Source organism: Dryas octopetala, chromosome 3 (assembly GCF_963921425.1).
Source record: "Dryas octopetala chromosome 3, drDryOcto1.1, whole genome shotgun sequence".
In the NCBI taxonomy this organism is placed as follows: domain Eukaryota; kingdom Viridiplantae; phylum Streptophyta; class Magnoliopsida; order Rosales; family Rosaceae; genus Dryas; species Dryas octopetala.
In genome coordinates, this window is record NC_141368.1 from 14,229,657 (window position 1) to 14,252,757 (window position 23,101).

A 23,101-nucleotide genomic window follows, 5' to 3' on the forward strand; every position below is an offset into this window, starting at 1 on the left:
GTAGGTTTTACATGGTACCTAGCTTCTTAGCTAGGCTTGTGCTTAACATGCTAAACACGTACTTTGCAGTCTTATTAGAAGTGATGATCGAGTTTAACTACCAGCTAACTTCATGTTCATGCATATATATCTTCTTTCGTGTAGCACCATACCAATTTGGGGAAATTTTAAAGTTAGCACATTGTTGCTTTTATTAAAGACTTTTTACTCTCTTTTTTTTTCACAACTGAATCTATATTAATGAAGGAAAAAAAAAGAAGAATTAGTAAATCCGCTAAAATAGAGGGCTCTATCCATGAAGAAGGTTACAGCCCAAAGCAATTAGGCTAAAAAACGTGTCACACGGTACAGGGCACAAACATAAAAACTAAAATGAAAAAATAACGCCTTTTTAGAATCTTGAAAATATAATTATTGAGTAATACCTAAACTTCACTTGAATATGGGTCGAATCACTTTAAATAATAAGATTCAACACCATTCCATGACTATATATATTTTTAAAAAGTTAAAATTTCATTTTGATCCTTATAGCTTTAATAACTTTTTTTTTTGGCCATTAATAGCTTTAATAACTTTAATTTGTCTAATAGTTTCAATATTCTTAGCAATTTTAGTACTAGACTTTCATAACGATCAGAACCAAGTTCGATCAAAATGTTTAACATATTTTATTTTGAAAACAAAAATCCAACATAGCACGGCAGGTGTTTATTCAAGATGAAAGTGTTTCAAAATATTAAGGAAACTATAATTTGTAACTGAGAAACAACTACAATTGAGAATTGACAGGGTCACAGGAAGACGTACCGGAATGACCATTTGGCTCGATGTCATCCATTTTAATCATGAGGTCTACCACTCTTCCTCTTGTCGCTTAACCAGTTGTAAAATTTTAAAATTAAATACAAATTATATAAATTAATTATTCAATAAAGAATAAGAATATACTAGTGAATATATACTATTGTGAAGCTCGAGTGAATATCCTTTTGTATCAAAATGAAACCATATCCTTTCTCCAATTTCCCAACTTTCTTCTCTAAAAGTCCAACCTAAACTTCTTCATCATCAGCATCATGATGACCATCATCATCACCACCGATCTCTATAAATAGCCCTTCTCACACATTGAACATTAAGCTTAACCAACAACACTTACGAACCCAAATTCCCAAACCACCACGTCACCAACAATGGCTGGTCCGGAGCCAGGCGGTAGTAGTAGTACTAGTACTCCCACCACCTCCCCCATCAAAACGGTGGTCGTTTTGGTCCAAGAGAACCGCTCCTTCGACCACATGCTGGGTTGGATGAAGTCCCTAAACCCAGAAATCAACGGCGTCACGGGAACCGAATCCAACCCCATTTCGACATCCGACCCGAACTCCACCCGGGTCGTCTTCGGCGACAAGTCCGCCTACGTGGACCCGGACCCGGGCCACTCGATCCAAGCCATCTACGAGCAAATCTTCGGCGAGCAGTGGAGCGAGGAGTCAGCCGCCAAGAAGCTTGCTCCCACCATGGAGGGCTTCGCCCAAAACGCCGAGAGGACGGAGGCCGGGCTGTCGGAGACGGTGATGAACGGGTTCAGGCCCGAAAACGTCCCCGTTTATAAGGAGCTGGTGAAGGACTTCGCGGTGTGTGATAGGTGGTTCGCGTCGGTGCCGTCGTCGACGCAGCCGAACCGGCAGTACGTGCACTCGGCGACGTCGCATGGGCTGACCAGCAACGACACCAAGCAGCTCATCGCAGGCTTGCCGCAGAAGACAATTTTTGAGTCGTTGGAGGAAGCTTCTTTGTCGTTTGGGATTTACTACCAGTACCCTCCTTCCACGCTTTTGTACAGGTAATATACATTTATGTTTGATCATGGATAAAATTTCATAATTTAATTCTTTTATAAATATCATAATTTATGTTCACTTTTAATATTTCGTCGAGCATTTAAATGCTAACAATGAACATTCAAACATTATCTAATGCTTTACATAAAAAATGTGAGGCATTGTATAATAATTTATAAGAGTTTTGAGGTATTTTTTTATTGTTAATTAATTTTATGTGAGGTGATCTAAAATATATATGATTGTCTTTAGCAATATTACTCATATGTAATTGTTCATTTAGTACAAAAGGAATACAAACACAGAAGATAAAAGTGAAATGTGAACTTCTATGATTAATTGATCACTGCAAATTATGATTAATTGATCAGCCGTCATTAGTTTGGCATGTGTATATTGCTTAAATATGTGGTTTGTCCTTCCAAATATGGGACAACTCTTTCAACTTTATAATAATATATTATTAGTGGCGGGAGTACTTTAAAGAACATGCCATGTGAATATCCCACCTAATTAATATGATTCCAACGCTGACCATTGATTTGCCATTCATGCACTACAATAAGCATTATTGCATTAAAAGGCCATCACTGTAATTTTCAAACCCAAATTATATAATTGAATAATGCTAAAGTTATTAAATAATGTATCAGTATACATGTTAATATTTTACTAATTAAAAATAAATAAATTTCAATCTTTCCAAAAGAAAAAAAAAAAAAAACAAGCTTTCAATATATTCTCATAGTAGTAGGTGGTCTCATTCTAACAGTCCTCTATATAACATTATTGTTTTGTCTCGATTCTCTCCTTCCAACCCATTAATTTATCGGGTTTATTAGTTGGAATTTGGAAGCCATAATTAATTAATATATTTGATGGTTATTAATTTAAATATTATTACTTTTTCTTGTCGTTATTTGGATAGATTGCAACATTAACACTTAACAGAAGCTTTTTTTCTTGTACTTCGCTTTAAATAATTGAAACATCCCTCCAAATGATGAATGCTTGTATTAGTGGGGGCCAGCTACTATTGAGGTCACAGATGAACTAAAATGAGTCGGCTGATAGTTGTTATATTATATATATATATATGTCGAATGGATAATTAAATATAATCATGCTTTTTATACTGTTGATCATAGTTAGTAAATTCGCATATAATATACGTACATACATTTTTTTTTGGTATTTTTCAAAACATATAGAAAAAAATGCATATGTTTCAATTCAAACATATAATACACGTACTATTTCTGTATTATCACATATTCAAACGTATAATTCAAATTAAATGAGTTTTTCTAAAAAAAAAAAAATTAATGACTTAAGATTTTTTTTTTTCGTAAAAGAGAAATAATGTAACATTATTTAGTGAAAAAAATTTGCTAAAAAAATTAGTGAGTGTGATAATACTCTTTTTTATCCTGAAAACTATTCGTTCTCTTCTATGTATTTTCTCTCTTCTCACATCTACGGTGTTCTGTTTTTTAATTAATTACCTGTAGGAATCTAAGAAAATTGAAGTACATCAAGAACTTCCATCAGTTTGACCTAGAATTCAAGAGCCATTGCAAGGAGGGGAAGTTACCAAACTACGTGGTGGTCGAACAAAGGTTCTTTGAAGTGTTATCAATACCTGCGAACGATGACCACCCATCTCACGATGTCTCCGAAGGCCAGAAGTTTGTAAAAGAAGTGTATGAAGCATTGAGATCAAGTCCCCAGTGGAATGAAATGTTGTTCATAATTATATACGACGAGCATGGAGGTTTCTATGATCATGTTCCAACACCAGTGAAGGATGTCCCGAGCCCAGATGATATTGTCGGTCCCGAGCCGTACAACTTCAAATTTGATCGGCTTGGTGTTCGGGTTCCGGCCTTATTAATTTCCCCATGGATTGATCCTGGAACAGGTAATTAACTAATATCCTAAACTCTAATTACATGCAAAATAATGTTACGAATCTTAATTTGTTTAAGAGACGGTTTCATTATATATGTGATACTGTGAATTTAAATCATACATTTAATTAAATTCAAAATATGAATAATTAATCCATGTTCGAAGTCTGGCAAAATATACTTTTTGTTATGCATTTATGTTTCAAATACATATGCATTCCTTTTATTCGTACATAATTAGTTAGTACCAAATATTGGAAGATAGTATACGTTCTGACTATATTTTTCTAATATTTACTTTTGTTCAAACTCTCTCACATGCATGGACTCAATGTCACCCAATATGCACATTTCACGAACAATAATTACTTAACACCTTTTTTATAAAGGTGAGCTTAATTTATATATAAGACCTCGATCACTTGTATAACTGGTGATCACCACCTGTATGAGAAACGTGGTCTACATATAATCAGTAATATTGTATTTGCAGAAAAAACAAGTAATGTGAACTGTAATATTAATGGTTGATGATAAAAATATTATTGCAGTGTTGCATAAGCCTTCAGGGCCATATCATTCATCAGAGTTCGAGCACTCCTCAATTGCAGCAACTGTGAAGAAGATTTTCAATCTAAAAGAGTTTCTGACAAAGCGTGATGCTTGGGCCGGAACCTTTGAGGGTGTTCTGACTAGAACAACTCCAAGAACTGATTGTCCAGGTGAACCTAGCTCATTATTTTATACTTTCATATATGCCTGCCTCGCTACATGAGAACTTAACAAGAAGGAAACAACATTTAATTATTGAACATAATGGATATATAGGTCAAATTATATTTTTTGTCCCCATATATAGTTTGTTCGATGTTTCACTTTTGTCTATATAGTTACCAAATGTTACACCATTGATCCATGTCATCAAATTCAATAGTTTTCTGTCAATTTGAAAAGATAAACTAAAATGAAAATCAATTAGCTATTTGATAATAATCGGTTAATACAATTTTCAATTATTATCAGAAATATAATGTTAGGCTATTTATTTGATGATAATCAATTAATTTCTTGTAAAGATTATTTTTAAATGAGAACTTAAAAAGTAAACAATCAGTTATTCATTACATATTGTAACATGCATGATTTATTATGCTTAATATTGCAGTTACTTTGGGTGAACCTGTGAAACTACGAGAGGCTGCATCAAACGACGGGTCAAAACTCAGTGAATTTCAAGAAGAATTAGTGCAATTGGCTGCGGCATTAAATGGGGACCATAGAAAGGATATATTTCCCAACAAACTGGTGGAGAACATGAGTGTCTCAGAGGCTGTCAAATATGTGGAAGCAGCGTTTAAGACATTTTTAGACGAATGCGAGAAAGCCAGACAAAGTGGAACAGACGAAAATGAGGTTGTCGTTTGTGCAACCTCACCCACACCATCGTCGCCCAAGTCGTTTGTTCAAAAGATGTGTTCTTGTTTGGGTTTGTGATAATTGAGTACGTACTACTCAATACTCATCATGGATCTGTTTACAGCAGCTTAGTTTGGGTATTACATTCTATTGATTCATAAATTTGTTAAAGCCAATTACTTCGTGTGTCTAGCTTAGTTTGGGTATTACATTCATATGACTACGTGTGTCTAGCTTATTGATTTGCATGTCTTGTAATCTGTAATAACGTTTTTATTAAATAAAAATTATGTTTAATTAGTTTTATTAAATACATTTACAATTTTATTTACACTTATGTTTATATTATATATATATATAGATATTTTTATTTTAAACTTAACTTTCCTCCTACCTCCAGTAGGAGGAAAACTTCTAATTGGTTTGAGCAAGGGGTGCTGGGCGGTGGAAGAGGTGTGTGTGTGTGTGTGTGTGATTAGTGTTATAAGCTGGTTTGGCTAGCAAACCCAGCCAACCCGCGAGAAAAGAAAGAGAAACCGAGAAAAAGTAAGAGAGAGAAAAAAAAAATAATAGAGAGAGAGAGAGAGAGAGAAGGAGGTAAACTCAATTCTTTTAGTAAACCCTCTGTTTCCTTTAGAATTTAATTTGAGGTTGATTTTCTGATTTTGGTAAGGTTCACTTAAATGTTGGAAAAGTTGATAGGATCACAAAAAATTATAGAACTTGAAGGTGAAGGAGGTTTTGGGTTGGGGTCTAGTGATCAATATATTTTAAGATTTTGGGGTTTATGTTGTTTAATGAGGTTTTGATTTCGAGGTTGGTTTGAAGTTGAGTGTTGGATTGGAAGGTTTTAAACATGTTTTTAGAAGCTCAAGAAACTAATTTGAGGTGTTAGAATCAAAGGGAATTGAAGTTGGAGAAAATTTGGAAAATTTGGGAATTTTCTGGAAAAAATGGCAGTTTTCAAATACCCTACTTTGGAGCCGATTATCTGGAGTTTTAACCGTCTATTTTGAGTGATCTTTGTAGGGTTATAAAAAGGAAGTGCATAGTTTTAAACAGAGTATAAGTTTGTTAGATTTGGTGGAGGTTTAATAGGGAAAATAGCGAGCCAAAGTTGAGAAAAAGATTCTAGAAATTCTGGAGAAAACAAGGTAAATTGAGGAAGAAGATGAACAGTGCTCGCCGGCCACCACCATTCGCACCACCGGCACGTGGTGGCGCATGCTGCAGCTTTCAACGGCTCTAGTCGCCGAAAAAAGGTCCTTTTCCACTCCGTTTTCGATTCTGAGTCCAATGGTGGCCTCTATTTTGTGATCTGAGGTCCCTAACTTAACGTTTGCATTACACACATTAGGTTTAGAGAGTAAGCAACCTTTTGTTCATGATTTAATTGTGGTTTTCTTGTACGAGATTAGACTCGGAGGACGAACGAGAGTTACTGGAAAACTTCTAGCAGCGGAGTCAGCTCATATTCGAGGTAGGGGGATCTAGGGAATCTTTGACTGCAAATTTGATTGTATTGAATCTTTGTTGAAAAATGCAATATGTATGCTAATATGTGATTTATGTGAATTATCTGAATTACTTGAGCATGATAGGAATTAGTTTATTATTATTTGTGAATTTATTTGAATGTAAAGCATGATTCATTGAGAATGGAAGTTACAGTGGTGAGAGAGGATTGGGTGTCAAATTTACATTTCGTAGTGTGCGCGGAGAGTGAAGCCCCTTTAGCTGCGGCTGATAAAACGATCTAACCTCCCCAAGGCGCATTGAGACATTCGGTTGCGGTCGAAATTAGGATATCTTGCACTTTAGTTGAAGTTAAAGTGAAGACATGATGCAATTTACTTTTCAAGGGATTAAATCGAGGAAGTGCAGCATAATATTCATGCATCAATAATGTTATTACCTTATATATATTATCAATATGCTCCATGTTGTATGTTTTCACTAAGTTTCAGTATAATTAATTTTGCATTATAAGGTTGATTATCCCTATTGAGCCGTTGGTTAGAGCTCATCCCTTCATAGACTTTGCAGGTGCTCTAGCATGAAATAGTGCGAAGCTGACTGAAAGTAGTTATTGTGAGTAGACGTGAACCAAGTTAGAGTTAGTTTTGACTTTGCAATTGAGAAAGATGTAATGTACAAAAATATGACTTATTTTATAAATTAAACTTGAATCCAGTTGTGGCATAAAAATAGTATGAAGTTTATTTTTTATTTATTTTATTTTCTTCCGTCACATTATGGTTATAAAACTTAATTATATAATTAGAGTGTGATCCACACTTTTATCCGAGATTAATTCTTAATCTCAGATTGAGGCGTGACATCATTCATTTATCTTGAAGTTATAAGTCTTTCAAAAAATTTTACTTATTTTTCTTGAAAAATTTTAGCAAAAAGACTATAACTATACACTATGTCGCAGTTGAGGATACCAATTAATTTTTTATTTTTTATTTTCAATTGAGGACCCTAGCTTTCTGTTTTGTTCAATAAAGAATTTCCTGTAAAAAATGGCACGTTACCAATTTTTAAGGGTAAAAACATATGTTTATCTAAAAACTAAAAATAAAATACTAAAAGAATGAACAATAATTTAATAAAAACAACGAAAAGAAAAACAAACAAAAAGCAGAAACTGTCCCACATCCCACCTTCCTCCCTTCTTCAGCCACCGGCAGGCCTCAATGACCGGCGACCCCTTGCCCCCATGTCGGCCTCTCATATCTCCCTCATGCCTCATCTCTCTCTTCCTCTATGTCTTTGTCTCCCTCACTCCTCATCTGTTGCATCTCTTTATTGCTCACAATGTTTCTTCCTGTATGTGGTTGCTGCAATATGTAAGTTGTGTTGTTAGGTTCGATTTTGGGGATGATGGTAGAGTTTATTTGGGTTTTTCCTTCATCTTTTGTTCCTGCAATTTTATGGTAATATGGTTTGGTTGTTGGCTTTGGGGCTTTAGTGTGTGCTGCCTTCTTAGGTTATCTTGTCGGAATTTGGCTGACGATTTCTCGGTGGTTGGTGGCGACATGTGTTTTGCGGCAACTGGTGATGTATGATTTTTTCATGTTTGGATATTGTTTTGCCTTTTATGTGTTTGGAAGAGAAAGAGAGGAATAGAGAGATGATGAGTGAAAGAAAGAGAATTAGAGAGATGTGGTAGAGGGGAGAGGGGAAAGGCCTACGCAGGGGGATAGGGAGGGGGTTGCCGACAATGGAGGCCTGCCGGTGGCCGGAGATGGGAGAGAGGTGGGGGTGGGGTGTGAGAGGGTTTCCTTTTTATATGTTTTTCTTTTAGTTTTATTTTTTTGATTATTTTATTTCTTTTAGGTTTTTTTTTAGTTTTTATCATGATTTAATTTTGTGGTTAATAGACATTTTTCCTCCTAAAATATCAAGCACGTGATCAATTTTTGACGAAAAATATTTTATTGAATAAAACAGAAAGTTAGAGTCCTCAATTGAAAAAAATTAATTGACATCTTCAATTGCGATATAGGATATAATTAGAGTATTTTTACTAAAATTTTCTCTTTACTCTGTCTCAATGTTAGAATGAAAATTCATTTGGAACCTTGATTTTTCCCCAAGATGCATGGTTCTGTATTACACGAAATGTTGAAGCTAAAAAAAGAGAATTACAAATTCTGTTTTGAAAATGATTAAATTAAAATTTTTAGTCTATATAATTTGAATATGATTTCACTTTAATCCATATAGTTATAATTTTGAATCTAAAATCATATTTTTACTTTAATAAACTTGTTTTTTGAATTTCATAAGTTTTTCAACTTTCATTCGTATATCACTTAAGTTCATTACATTAAATTTTATTTATTTTTTTCGTTGATTTTAATAACGTGTTAAGTGTGTAAATCCTTTTCAAAAAGTAAAAATAGTAACTCATTTTCTCTTTTTTTTTCCTCAATATGATATAAATGATTAAAATTAGCGAAAAAAAAAAAAGATGAAAATGGAAGACTTACCTGGACGGGGGATACCAATAGGTGGTATCCTCATCCTGTTTTCTCTTTATCTCTCTCCTTTCTCCTTTTCTCTCCCTTCACCTTTCTCTCTCCTTTTCTCTCTTTCTCTCTCTCTCCCTGGTGATACCACACAGGCACACAGGGAGAGAAAGCTTCTATACCATATAATTTAAAAAATAAGTTTATGGATACCAGAGTACTATTGCTATAATTCTCATATGAAAGGGATGAATGTAATGGTAAAAGAAGCCGTGCTTGTTAAAAACAAGCACTAGTCCAGTAGTTGCAGTGAGTGAGAGAGATGACAGACGATGATGCTCTGAAACAAAAGAGAAGCAGTCAACATACCCATTGCTGCATATCCCACGAGTTCTTCAGAGCAGCATCCAGCAACCCCAACAAAATCGCCGTCATACACGCCTCCGGTGGGGCCCTCCTCTCCCTCTGCCGAGAACTCCCTACCGGCACCTCCATCATCGACGATGCTGCTTCTGTCCATAATACAATCTTCAACCGCCACTTAAAATCACCGTCCCCTCCTCCCCTTTACGCAGGCGACCGCTCCTTCACGTACTCCGATTTAATCTCAGCCGTCGATTCCCTCACCTCCCAGCTCCGCTCTACCCCTCAACTTCCCAATAATTACAACAAGCCCAGCAGCTCAGTCTCAGACCTCACAAATGAACCAAGAATTTTCGGCATATGTATGCCGCCATCGGCCCAATATATAGTGTCTGTACTTTCGGTTTTGAGGTGTGGGGAGGCATTTCTGCCTCTGGACCCTTGGTGGCCCAAACAGAGGCTGCTTTCGGCAATTGCTTCGTCCAATGTCGACCTCATCATCGCCTCTACGACGCCGTTTGGCTTCGAATTGGACCCGAATTGGCTGGCCGAGAGCTGCAATGTTCGCGTTTTGCGGTTTTCCATGGACGCCTTGGGCAGCGATGGAGTTGTAGATTGGGTGTGTGAGTGTGAGAGTGAGAAGCAGAGGTTGTTCTGTTATCTGATGCACACTTCGGGATCCACGGGGAAGCCGAAAGCTGTTTGCGGCACGGAACAAGGTCTTTTGAATCGGTTTCAGTGGATGCAAGAACTGTTTCCGCTGAATGGAGAGGAGGTTTTGTTGTTCAAGACAGCAATAAGCTTTGTTGACCACCTGCAAGAATTTCTGAGTGCTGTTCTCACTGCTTCTACTTTGGTCATACCTCCTTCCAATCACCTAAAACAGAATGTGTTTTCCCTTGTGGATTTTGTACAGGTACAATACATGCCCCTGCTTCTTTTGCTTGTTTTGAGGTCAAATTAGTAATTACACTCATGAACTGGGAATGCAACCTTGATAAAAATAGAACATTCATGATTTGTTGAGTCCTGCAATTATGCTGAAAGCTGATTACAGTTCATCATTTCTTACTTGTAGGTTGATTTTTTTTTTGGTTTTGTTTTGACATTATTTATTTATTTTTTAAAATGTGGGTTTTTTTTCTTGTAGGCTTATTCTATCAATAGACTTACTGCTGTTCCATCACTGATGAGAGCAATCCTTCCTGCTTTGCAAGATCGATATGATGAGCAGTTTCCATGTTCATTGAATTTGTTAGTGCTAAGCGGCGAAATTCTGCCTTTATCTTTGTGGGATATGCTCTCGAAGATATTGCCGAGGACCTCTATTTTGAATTTGTATGGGAGTACAGAGGTTAGAATTTGAAACTTCTCTTGAATTTAGAATTGTCCTTTTGGATTAGATCAAATTATGTTTCTCTGGTTGGACAGATATGGAATGATGCATATCCTTCTTAACCCATTTTCTTTTTACTGATTTATCTTATCAATGTTTTCAACATTTGACTCTCTTACAGTGAAGATAATCTTGTATTTATTATTCAAAAAATGCTACATGAGTTCAGCTTTCTTGTATTTTTCTCTGCCCCCGTTTTCCATGAGTTGAATCATGATGCTAATCTAGACATGTTATTGGAGTAGGAAAATGCAATTGACTCTCATAAGTCAGTTCCTGATCATTTTGTTTGTGGATATCAACTGTTATAGTTTGTTGTCCATATTTTGTATGATGTATAGGCATTTAAATTTCATAAGAAGGTTGTAGCTTCAAGGATAAAATTTGATCCCACTGACGGTGACAGTGGAATTATTTCTTAGGGGTGCATGATGTTTATGAATTGAATGGATTTACGTACAAATTGTCTCTAGTATATACTAGCAACACTATTGATTCTCGAACAGTATTAATAAAGACTTATTGACTCAGTTAATGATTAATTTAAATTTGAGAGTTGGCTATATGTCAACAGTAGTGATGTGTTGATTGCACATCTTAACCTTTTTTCCTGGCTGCAAGGTGGCTTTGTCTTTTGTTTTCTATTTGTCTGGATAAAACAGACAATGCCTGAAATCCGTTTCTGGGATGATTGCCTTTTGTTTGTAAGGTTGCTTTCATATGCATGGTTCTGTACTATCTGGAATGCAGTTCCTTTGTGCGTACTATGGTGCTTATAGTAGGAGAAAACCTTTAAGGTGAAGAAGCATCCAGTGATTAGATTAAATTCTCATTTTGTCAGATCACTCTTATGAGTGGAAGGTGGAAATGAAAAGAAGGGCCTCTGAATCACACTTAGGGTTGCATCTTGCAATTCCCATTAGATAATATATTTTGATTCATTTTGATTGTACTAATAAGTCATTTTTTAAAAATAAATGCTAACACACCAATTGTTAAATTCAAGGTGTCTGGTGATTGTACATATTTTGATTGCAAGAGGTTGCCAATTATTTTAGAGACAGAGACGCTAACAAGTGTTCCAATTGGTATGCCTATTGTTAATTGTGATGTCGTGCTTGTCGGTGATGATGATGTACCCAATGAGGGAGAAATTTATGTTTCTGGTCTCTGCAATTCTTCTGGATACTATTCCGATTCTACATTTACTCCTCTGGACTCTGTAAAATTGCCTCAAGATTCTGTTTGTTGCAGTTCCGTAAATGGACATGGAAGTCAATCATATTTTCGGACTGGTGATTTTGCCAAACAGCTTTGTAGTGGAGACTTGGTTTTCTTGGGAAGAAAAGACCGTACTATTAAGCTTAATGGGCAGCGTATTGTTTTAGAGGAAATTGAAGATACATTGAGGGCACATCCAGATGTAACTGATGCTGCTGTGGTTTTTCATAGAAGTCAAGGGGAACTCATGCAACTTGTAGCATTTATAATGTTAAAAGAGGAAAGACCCAGTGAAATATTCAGATCTTCCATCAAAAGTTATTTGATTGAAAAACTTCCATTAGCAATGATTCCTAGCCACATTGTCGTTACGGAATCATTTCCTGTATCTTCTAGTGGAAAAATCAACTATGAGTTGTTAGCAGATTCAGTATTTCTTGCAAAGAATGTCCATGATGAGCTTGGTGATGCTGGGAACAGCAACCTACTGCAAGTAATTAAAAAGGTTTGTCCTTTACCCCTCCTAGTATAATCAACCTTTCATTCTTTTCCAAATCCCAATGATTTGCTAAATTGCAGTTATGTTTGCTGGGTTTTGCTTTATTTGATTTTACCATCCATTTCTGCATCTACTAGTGAAAGTTATTGTGGATTACTTGGTGCATGCAAGGGAGGTCTCATATGATGGGCTTGAATCAGGATATATTTTTGACATTACATTGCAAAAATTTATAAGTAGAGATAGAAGTGTTTCAATTTATTATCACTGTTGATTTTGTTATGGTTTTTATTGATTTAATTGTTCCTTTAGTCAATGCTATTGTAACTACCATTCACGATGCTCTCATTAACTTTTACTGAGCATCACTAATTCACTATGGGATTCAAAAAACCAATGGTAATCCCAATGAACTTGAACTAGAGGTAGGGTGGAACTTTTACAAGCTAGCGTGTGCTGACTTGAGTTTAGTATAGTCCTTGGGCAACTTTTGGGCATGGATTTCTTAATCCTGAATGGGGCTGATTTGAAATGTCCCTACTTGAATTTAATTTGTGCTGAGCTTAGGTTGAGGTTTTGAAACTCGAATCTAGCCCATTGTCTAGCAGCTTCTAACCATGTGCAGATATTGATCTCTTATGTGCCATGTTCGAGTTTTATAAGGTTGTTGAGTAGTGATTTAAACTTTAGTGGCCTGCAAAGATATCGCTTTCTTACGTGTCATATTGACATCTACAGTGGCGTCCAGTTAGGAACTGTTCTCAAATGCTTAGTGAAGTCATAGATAAGATGTCCTGGGCATTAAGGCCCATGTATTTTGCACCAAATTTATGGATTAATAATGTTATGAAGTCTGAGTAGTATGTTGAAAGTAACAATATGTCAAATAGTGAAAGGAAGTAGTCACATCCTAAATTTTATTTCCAAATAGTTAAGCTTAAATTTTGATGCATGATATGCCAAATAGTGAAAGGAAGGAGTCTTATCCTAAATTTTATTTCCAAATAGTTAAGCTTAAATTTTGATGCATGATTCTCTTTGCAAAAATAGTAAATAATATAAAACTCATCTGTGAAAGTGAAATTTCTATGTTTAATACCAAAACTATATTTAAGTCCCATTTAGAATTGAAAATTGTACATTGAAGGCTAACAATTATTCTGAAATCTACCATGACATGGGAGGTTAGTGCAATTTTAATAAATGGAGGTTCTTGTAATTTCACCAACATCGAGGGAGTCTGGTATAATTTACTCTATTGTTAAACAATACGGTTCTTATGTCATATGTTTATACATTCACTATTAGATGTATTTACCATTTCATTCTTCATTAAAATCAATTTTTGAATTATGATAGATCTTCAATTTTCTTGATTTGTTGGCCAGTTTTGAAACACTTGTATCATATGTGACTCTGATATAATGTTAGTGCATTTGACAACACAAGTAAAATGGAGATGTGGTAAAAGATATATTGTATGTTATTTGTTTTAAAGTAACAGTTTTTGTGTTATGTTATTTTTTTCTATTTTTGTGAAAGAGACAATTTCATTGCTAATAAACAATAAAATTACGAAGAACAAAAATAGTGGGTAAAAAGTCCACCACAGGAAAAGCCAGAAAAAAAGAGAAAAAAAGAAGCTTATCTAGTCTAACATATAGAGGACCCTCCCAAGCACAACACATAACTTCTGACAGAAAAAAAAAAAAGGCACAATAGCTAACAAACAACTTGATCCAATGACACAAAGTCACAGGACAATGTAAGAAGGTATGATCAAATGATTCCAAATTTTTCTTGCTCAAAATACACCATTGGGGATAAGCAAGTATTTGGTTTCCTCTTTGAAGCATATCACAAGTATTCACCTTACCAAGAACCACTAGCCAGGATAGAATCTTCACCTTGGAGGGAACCCTAGCTTTCCAAATCAAACCATAGGGTTGGAAAGAGGACCCAACACCGGAATTACTTATAAAACAACACTAAGATTCGCTGGAAAAACTCCCTGTGGGCTCTAGGCGACATTTTTTGAATTATTTTCTTTAATCTTTAATATTAAACTTTTGATTACCTCTAAATTTGTATTAACTATATGTCTTCTAAACTAAGATAATTCCTTTTATAATTTTCCTTACAGGCTTTTAGCGATGTTTTAATGGCTGAAGAGGTTTCTGATGATGATGACTTCTTTATGATGGGTGGAAATTCTATTGCTGCAGCACATCTTTCTAACAATATAGGAGTTGATATGCGATTGATATATTCCTTTCCAACTCCATCTAAGCTTTGTATGGCTCTTCTAGAGAGAAAAGAATCATTCAATATGAATGTCAGAAAAGTTGCTAAATTGGAGATGATTGTAGAGGGGAGTAAAGACAACATGCTTGATTTCCACTCTAAGACTCCTAATGCTGCTGATCTTGAACAACGGAGGAGACTATTAAGAAATCTTTCTGGAAGGAACGACAATAATGCAGTTAGGTCTAAACGCTTGAAAGTGGATTCAAATTCAGGGGGTACTAGGTCAGCTGAGGGGTATCCATGGAATTCCATGCCAATATGTGTGTCCTGTTCTTTCAGCCGGTGCAACAAAGTTGTGTATGAAGGCGGGTCCAGGGTGAATGATATTTATGGAGAAACCTGTTCTGTGATGGTCCCAAAAAGTAGAAAAGTTCCTATGCAAGAATTGTGGAAAGTTTACATGGGATCCTGTGTTGATGCATCACCAATTATAGTTTATAAAGGCGAGGATATCTTCTTATTTATCGGATCGCACTCAAGAAAATTTGTGTGTGTTAATGCCAGAAGGTAAGGTCTATATGGCAGTTAGATATGCTGAATATCTTTCATTTTATTGAGTGGTCATTTTGTTCATCTTTATGGTATTAGATATGCTGAATTATTCTTCTATTAGTATGGACATCTGTAATAGTGCATTGGTCATTGTAATTGATTAAAACTTTTGAAGTTTATATCTGACTTATGATTAAAATATAAATTACATTCAATTTAAGTAGTAAAGTTTTTTTTTTTTTTTTGTTTAATAAGAAACCCAATCTTATCAATAAATAAAATTATACAAGTGGGATGAACAATATGTCCATCAAAGCTATTCTAACACCCTCAATTACAAATGCAGATTTCATTTTGACTAATCACAGTTCTGAAAATATCCTAACCATTCAGCTTGAAATATTTATCTTTGCAATATTGTATTGTTACATAATTTGCTCTAGTGGTTCTGTCCAGTGGGAGACACAACTAGAAGGGCGCGTTGAATGTTCAGCAGCAATAATCAGTGACTTTACTCAGGTTGTCCTTGACATAATTTGTGTGCTTTCAACTTCATAAAGTTTCTGCAAACGACCCCTATGGGGCAGTTTGATCTTTCTCATACATGGTATTGCTTTAGGTTGTAGTGGGTTGCTACAAAGGGAAGATATATTTCCTTGATTCTTCGAATGGTAACATCCATTGGACTTTCCAAACGTCTGGTGAGGTGCGATTGTCCTGAAGCTATTGTTTTTGTTTTTGTTTTATTATATGTTTTTACATTTATTTTCTTGTTTCCATTTCATTTGCATTATGATTTGATTTTACTTAATTTCTTACTGCACACACATATATATATATTCTTTTATTTTTTCTTATCATTTGAGTTTTTTATTTGAATTATATCTGTATAATTTTGTCAAAAAGTCATTTATTAATTTTTTATCTGCTCTTATGGTTGATGCATTTACAATATGAAGGTAAAGTCGCAGCCAGTTATAGACATTCAGAGACAATTGATCTGGTAATGTTTTTGATACCTCCTCTTGCATTTTCTTCAAATTTAGTGAATATTGTTTATCTTGGATCAATTGTGGACACAGACTACCTATTGCATTTTAATGCTAATTGAATCAGAAGATAACATGTTTCTTGGTTCTGTCTTTCCTTTATCATGCTCGGCACATCTTTCATAAATGTGTCACTAACTGCGTATGCCGCACTCAGAGAGTGAAAAGTTCATGTAAGCAACCGGCCCAAGCCTTGGCTCAGGTGTAAAGGGCAGTTGGGATTGGGATAGGTCTAAAATCTTATGAAGCATTAAGGAGACAGAAGAACAGAAATATTTGTGGCTAGTGTATACTGCCATAATTTCCTTGTTGGTACTGTTATGCTTGTAGTGGTTTTTAATGTTTCTGAAATTTGATTTATGCCATCAATCATGTAAATAAAAATGCTTAAAAGTTCTGTGACACAATGAAGTTTAGAAATTCTTAGATAATCAACTTGTACGGTAGGAGGGTGGATTGAACTCTATGTGTGAAGTAGCCAAAAGAAAAAGGGATTGTCGTAATCCATTTAATTTAAGACCTGTTTTAAACGATGAACAATTTCCGTTTACTATGTTATTTACAGAACCTACCTCTTTTTAATTTTGTTTCACTTTTGTTGGAAGAGATGAAAAAAAAAGAAAAGAGATTGATCTGTGACAAATTATCTGCAGGTGTGGATCTTATGACCATAATTTATATGCTCTAGATTACAAAAATCATTGCTGTGTCTATCAGATTCCTTGTGGTGGGAGTATCTATGGGTCACCTGCAATTGATGAGGTGAACTTTGACAATTATTATTTATTGATTAAACTGTTTAATTTTTTTTCCAGGGAAAAATTTGCAGTAGCATTCTTGGTTTGCAGACAGTTAAATTATATGTTTGAATGACCTTTGTCACCTTTCTTTTGGCTATTTTGCAGATCAATAATACACTTTATGTGGCTTCTACTAGTGGCCGAATGACGTCCATATCAATAACGGTATAACAAATTGCAATTTTTATCATGTAGTTAATTTTTTTAATTTTCAAAGGAAGAACCTTGTCTGTTTAAGTGAATTTAGAAACATGCTAAATCAGAGGATTGAAATGTCTTCATAGGAAGGACAGTTTTGTCTACCTATGAATACAGTTTTTTAAGTAGAAAACAGCTATAAATGCACTTACTATTAGCTTTGTTATTACCATGACTCATCTTATTAAATAGCCCTATGACAACTACCTGCATCAATAGTACATTACAAACTATTCGAAAAAAGGGGAATTAAATGTGTAGGAATAGAGCAAAAGAAAAGAAATAGGAGAAAAAGGTGGCCTCTAAATTCACCTCTGGCAACCACTCTCTTGGGCCTAGTGGCTGTATGAGTTGCCCCTAATTTATTGACCCCACTAATACCGAGATCTAGAATTTGTCCAATGATGTCCTCACATAGTATATTTGGATTGCTAATACATGGTTGATAGGCTATCCATGTTCATCCCATTCTGGCATTCTGGGTCAATTTTTTTTTTTTTTTTTTTCTGTTGAAGTTATGCCCAAACCATCCTTCGTTGCTAAAAGAAAAAAGCATTGTTTTGGTTTATTCAAGTTGATTCTTGGTTTAAGTAAATGTTTTACAAATGCAGGCAGTCCCATTTTCTATTCTGTGGCTGCATGAGTTAGAAGTGCCAGTGTTTGGGTCTCCTGTCATCAATTCTCTGAATGGAAATAGTATGTTTGGTTCATTCAACTATTTGGCTATGTATTGATCCTTGTGATATGTGAAGTTCTTCTCTCCCTTCATCTTCTATAACATCATGATGTTGTCTTTATTATTATTATTTTTTAATTATTTTTTTCTGATTTTCTTAACTACAGTTATATGCTGCTTGGTAGACGGGCATGTTCTCGCAATGGATACAACTGGATCTGTTATTTGGAGGGTACAACTTTACTATGCTTTTAATATCTACTAAATATATATAATTCACCAAACAAATATCTGAATATACTTTAATTTCATATGTTTCACACAGATATTTGCATGATGTTGCTTAATCCATCCAAGAACATCATTATCTGGGTGCAGCTTAGTTGAGAGTAGAAATGACTGTTTTTTGCAAGTTTCTTTCCCCCAGCCCCAGATGACGAAATCTTTTATGTTACTTTTAGACCTGTCATCATAATAGAGAAAAGGAGATGTGAATAAAATGCATTAAAGTGCCCCTTAAAAAAACGTGTATGTTTAAATACAAAGTTATAATGCCTGTATAATATAAATGAAAAAAAAAAACGAAATAAAACTTAAAATCCTAAAAACAAAAACCTCTCTTCTACCAAGATTTCTAAACGTCAAACTTTAACCCATCACAATCAGGCGACTTTAAGTTGTTATCTTAAAACCAAATTGCTTTTATTAGTTATTTTCTTCAGAGAGTTAATTACAAAAATCATTGAGGTTTAGTGCATATTCCCTTTAGACCTTGCACTTTCTGAATTTACACAAACACCCGTTGAGGTTCTCAAGTGATTGCACATAACCCCTCATGGGAAAAGATCAAAATAACCTTATGGTGTTACAATATTATTTGGCTTCTATTATAAAAAAAAAAAAAAAAAAATTGGGTTCAAAATATGTGATTTAATATAAAACTGATTTAAATAAGCAATACATATTTTTGTATTTTTAGACCCACATTTTCGATCACTTATTAAATTATACCTATATACACCGATTTGTAAACTTGCTGTTTTCATATAGTTTGGCTGAATTTTTCAACATATTTTAAATGAATCTACCAAATTATGCAAGTAAGTACTTCATACTCATTTTTTCTGTCTTGTGTTTTACTATGAGTTGTTCGAAAAAGCGAATTCCTCGAAAACAATTCTTGAATCTCCAAAATAGAGTTTTCTACTCGCTCAAAACGTGCATCTGTTCATCTCCAACCAAATGCACCATGTTGAAGTTCTCTGTGAGATAAGATCAAGGATATAGGGATGCAGTTCTTTGCCTATATGTGCTCTAATCCTCTATCATCTATGATGTGCTCTATTCACAATTGACAATACCCAAATCATTTGTCTTATTGGTGATATTATTGAACAGTATAGAACTGCTGGACCTGTATTTGCTGGTGCCTGCATATCTTCAGCTCTTCCTCTTCAGGTATTTTGAATATCTTTAGGCCACATGCATATTCTTTTTTGGGTGTGTGTATATTGTTAGTATAAAGTTAAAATTTTTCTTCTATCATGTGAATGGAATATATTGGTTTTGTTGCCAATTCATACAGTATCTATCATTTCTTGAGTCTGCTAACTTTTTCATTTATGCCATGTAAAGTTATATCTGGACTGTGGTTTTCAGTAATTATTAAGAAACATATGAAGTGGCCCATCTCTTCATTTTGCTGGAAGCTACTCTTACATTTCAGTATTTCACAGGCATATGATTCTCAAAGCTTAAGTAGTGGGTGTTTTCAGGAACTTGCAAGTTTTAGTTGGATTAGTCTGAGCACGGCTCAACACTAAATTACAACAAACCTATTAATTGTCATTTCAACTCCGAAATAGATAGCCAACCTTTTGTGAATTTTAATGAACAAGAAAAGAGAAAATCAATGGAGAGATAAAAAAAACATTAGAAATTGAGAATCTTAAGAATATTCTCTTTAAGTGCCTGATTATCATTATAATTGGACCTGTTTTGATATCTTAAGAATATTCTCTTTAGTGCATGTTAGCAACACAGGACTTGGTGAATATTTGACCATAAGCTCTACTTTTATGTTTCCATAATGTTTGTGTATGCTGTTATATAATAGAATTTTTCTCTTATATTCGTATATTTATTCAAAATCTTAATAAACAGCTGTCCATAGTTTTTCAATTTTACATGTTAATTCATGACATCACTTCCCTCACAACATATTGAATTGGCATAGACCATGCTGAGGTAGCAATTTTTCAAATTTCATAGATTTGTCTTGTCTTGTTATAATTCTACAGGTGCTCGTATGTTCTAGAGATGGAAGCATCTATTCACTTGAACTGGTAAGTTCCAACATACGTTATGGATGATAAGCCTCAGACAGTTTAATGTATTTTGTTGGTTTGTAATTCTCATCTAGTAATCATGGCATACCTACTACTAGTTTTGATGTTCTGTAATGATTGATTTCTGTATTTCAAAACTTAACTCATGCATAAGCATTGGACGAGTGAATAATTTAATATTCTCATGAATAAGTACTCCTGTAGGCTGTATTCATCAGACTCTCTCTCTCTCTCTCTCTCTCTCACACACACACACACACACACACACACACATTCACACTTATACGCACATTGCTCTTTGTGTGGTTTTCCAATAGAAGAATATAAGCAGAGATTAAACTGTCCCTTTGTGTTCTCTCTCTCTCTCTCTCTCTCTCTTTCACACACACACCCACCCACACATTGCTCTGTGGGGTTTTCCAATGGAAGAATTCGAGCAAAGGGTAATTTGGCCCTTTGTGTTATCTTTTAATAAAATCTGCTAAGAGTTAGAGGCTTTTGCATTTGCTCTTCTGAATTTTCAAGGCTTGATGGTGATTTTCTTTTCCAATAAACTTGTGCAACCATTTAATTGCATAAGACTTTAATAAAATATATACATAGACATTCTGAAAATTTGACACATGGCAATGTATGCTTGATTAAATTGAAAATGCAATCGTAGTCCCCAAGACATTGTAAAAGAAAGAGTACTTAATTTACCATATTCAGTTTATTATAACTGCATATTGATCACTGCTATGTTTGCTTTAGGAAACGGGAGATCCACTTTGGGAATACAATGTGAAGGATCCAATTACTTCATCTGCTTATGTCGATGAGCACTTGAGCTTGGTATCTGGTCAGTCTAGTTCATCAGACAGGTAAAAGGACTAGAGAAAGCCTTAACAAAACCTGAACATAAATTTGATCACTTACATATTAACCCACAAATTTTTCCAGGTTGGTTTGTCTCTGCTCCAGCTCAGGAAGCATATATCTGCTTCGGGTTAACTTGGATGCTGCTGAAGGTCCGAATGCACATAAAATAGATGTTGAGGAATTTGCAAGGTTGGACCTCGCAGGAGATGTATTTTCTTCACCTGTGATAATTGGTGGTAGAATTTTTGTTGGTTGTAGGGATGATTATGTGCACTGTATTACTGTTAAACCCTAGGTCTATAGGACAATATGTTGATCTGTGTTGATGAATTTTGTTGCAAATATGGTGGTGATAATTTTTTTTAACCATTATCATCAATTTATATGGCTGCCGACCCGAGATGCAAATTGGTAAAAAGAAAAGCATCTGAAATAATTATACTTATTGCGAGAAATAAAAACACAAGTTCAAAGAAAAAACAACCTTAAACTTTAACATGATTGTTATTGTATCCGGTAACTTCATGCCATGTTAGTGGCTAACAATTATAGGAGCATCCGAACAAAAACCTAAACCCTAAACCCTAAGAAAAAGGAAATTTAAAACTTATCAATGTAAAGTCTGCAAGGGATAAAATTATGAATATATAATGATAGTAAATTGAAGACTGTCTAACATTTTCTATTTCTTATATAGTATTGCATGAATTATTATAGAATTAAATAATTATGTTTTAAGATTTTATTGACTTTTGTACGTTTTATGATCAGCTTATGAATTATGAGTTTTGTTTAGAAATACAAAGAATTTTATTATTGATCATAATATTGATATATATTTGTATTTATATATATATTTATAGAGGAGTGCTCTAAAACTAATTGATTAGCAAGTTAATACGAAACTAATCATGCTTTTGGGACCACCACATAACTAATCTCATAATCCAAATAATCAATTCTTTAGGTCATACTTTAAAGATCATCATTACAAAAAATCAACTAAATCGAAAATCATTAAGTCATCTAATTGCAATTAAATAAATTGACGATCAATATTTTCGATAAAAGCATATAAATAGTTATTGTTATAATTAAATAACCTTCCGATTTTGGAAATTTTTTACAATGATGATCTTTGAAGTAGTGCCTAAAACTTAAACGGTTCGGATTTTGAGATTACATTATGCGGTGGGCCCAACAAGGTGGTTAACTTTGTATTAACTTACTAATCAGTTAATTTTAGAGCATTCTTGTATATATATATATATATATATATATAAATCTAAGATCAACTAGATTAGTAAATAAATTTCATTAATGTTGAGAAATTTGACAGGATTAATCTCAACAATCTTATAGATCTTCTTTTTAAGTGAGACTCACTCATATGAGACCTACATAAGTATGTAAGTTTTACTTCTATTAGAGATATATTCACAAGATAGTTAGAGTAAATAACAAGTAGAAGACAAGTGATTGATAGATATATATACAAACGAGAGAGTATATACAAAATAATTTGTGCCTCTAAATATTTAAGTAACTGAGTAAATTTTCAGTTTTCTGTTGAATGTTTGTCGTTCAGCATTAAAATGTTTAAACGCTCTATCACTGTTGATCAATGAGAGTTGACAACGTCACTAGATAACATTTTGTCATTGGCTAACAATTACAAGAAAGTTGGAACGTCCAACATGAAACTGAATAAAAAACACAAATTAAAATGTTAATACAT

At 34.3% G+C, this 23,101-nt stretch overlaps 2 protein-coding genes across 7 annotated transcripts; both read left to right on the top strand.

Moving 5' to 3' along the window:
* The first annotated feature begins 996 nt into the window (after window positions 1–996).
* Window positions 997–5,409, top strand: LOC147291183 (non-specific phospholipase C4-like). The gene is made up of 4 exons (XM_086235499.1): window positions 997–1,849; window positions 3,359–3,768; window positions 4,309–4,479; window positions 4,923–5,409. The coding sequence occupies exons 1-4, from the start codon at window positions 1,197–1,199 to the stop codon at window positions 5,249–5,251; spliced, it is 1,563 nt and encodes a 520-aa protein (XP_086091625.1). The 5' UTR covers window positions 997–1,196; the 3' UTR covers window positions 5,252–5,409.
* A 3,787-nt stretch (window positions 5,410–9,196) lies between these two features.
* On the top strand, window positions 9,197–21,807 carry LOC147291184 (AMP-dependent synthetase and ligase family protein). Of its 6 annotated transcripts, none has more exons than XM_086237706.1 (15): window positions 9,197–10,432; window positions 10,667–10,870; window positions 11,919–12,638; window positions 14,776–15,446; window positions 15,875–15,950; window positions 16,051–16,137; window positions 16,391–16,434; window positions 17,134–17,242; window positions 17,386–17,445; window positions 18,090–18,174; window positions 18,340–18,386; window positions 19,553–19,612; window positions 20,455–20,499; window positions 21,256–21,365; window positions 21,445–21,807. In XM_086237706.1, exons 1-15 carry the CDS (start codon window positions 9,476–9,478, stop codon window positions 21,656–21,658), a joined length of 3,489 nt encoding a protein of 1,162 aa, XP_086093832.1. In that variant the 5' UTR covers window positions 9,197–9,475; the 3' UTR covers window positions 21,659–21,807. The 6 variants fall into 6 exon arrangements, 4 of the variants coding, with proteins under 4 accessions (XP_086093832.1, XP_086093831.1, XP_086093833.1 ...); XM_086237705.1 differs by having other exon boundaries at window positions 18,322–18,386; window positions 21,445–21,806; XM_086237707.1 differs by lacking the exon at window positions 21,445–21,807 and having other exon boundaries at window positions 18,322–18,386; window positions 19,558–19,612.
* Window positions 21,808–23,101: the final 1,294 nt, after the last annotated feature.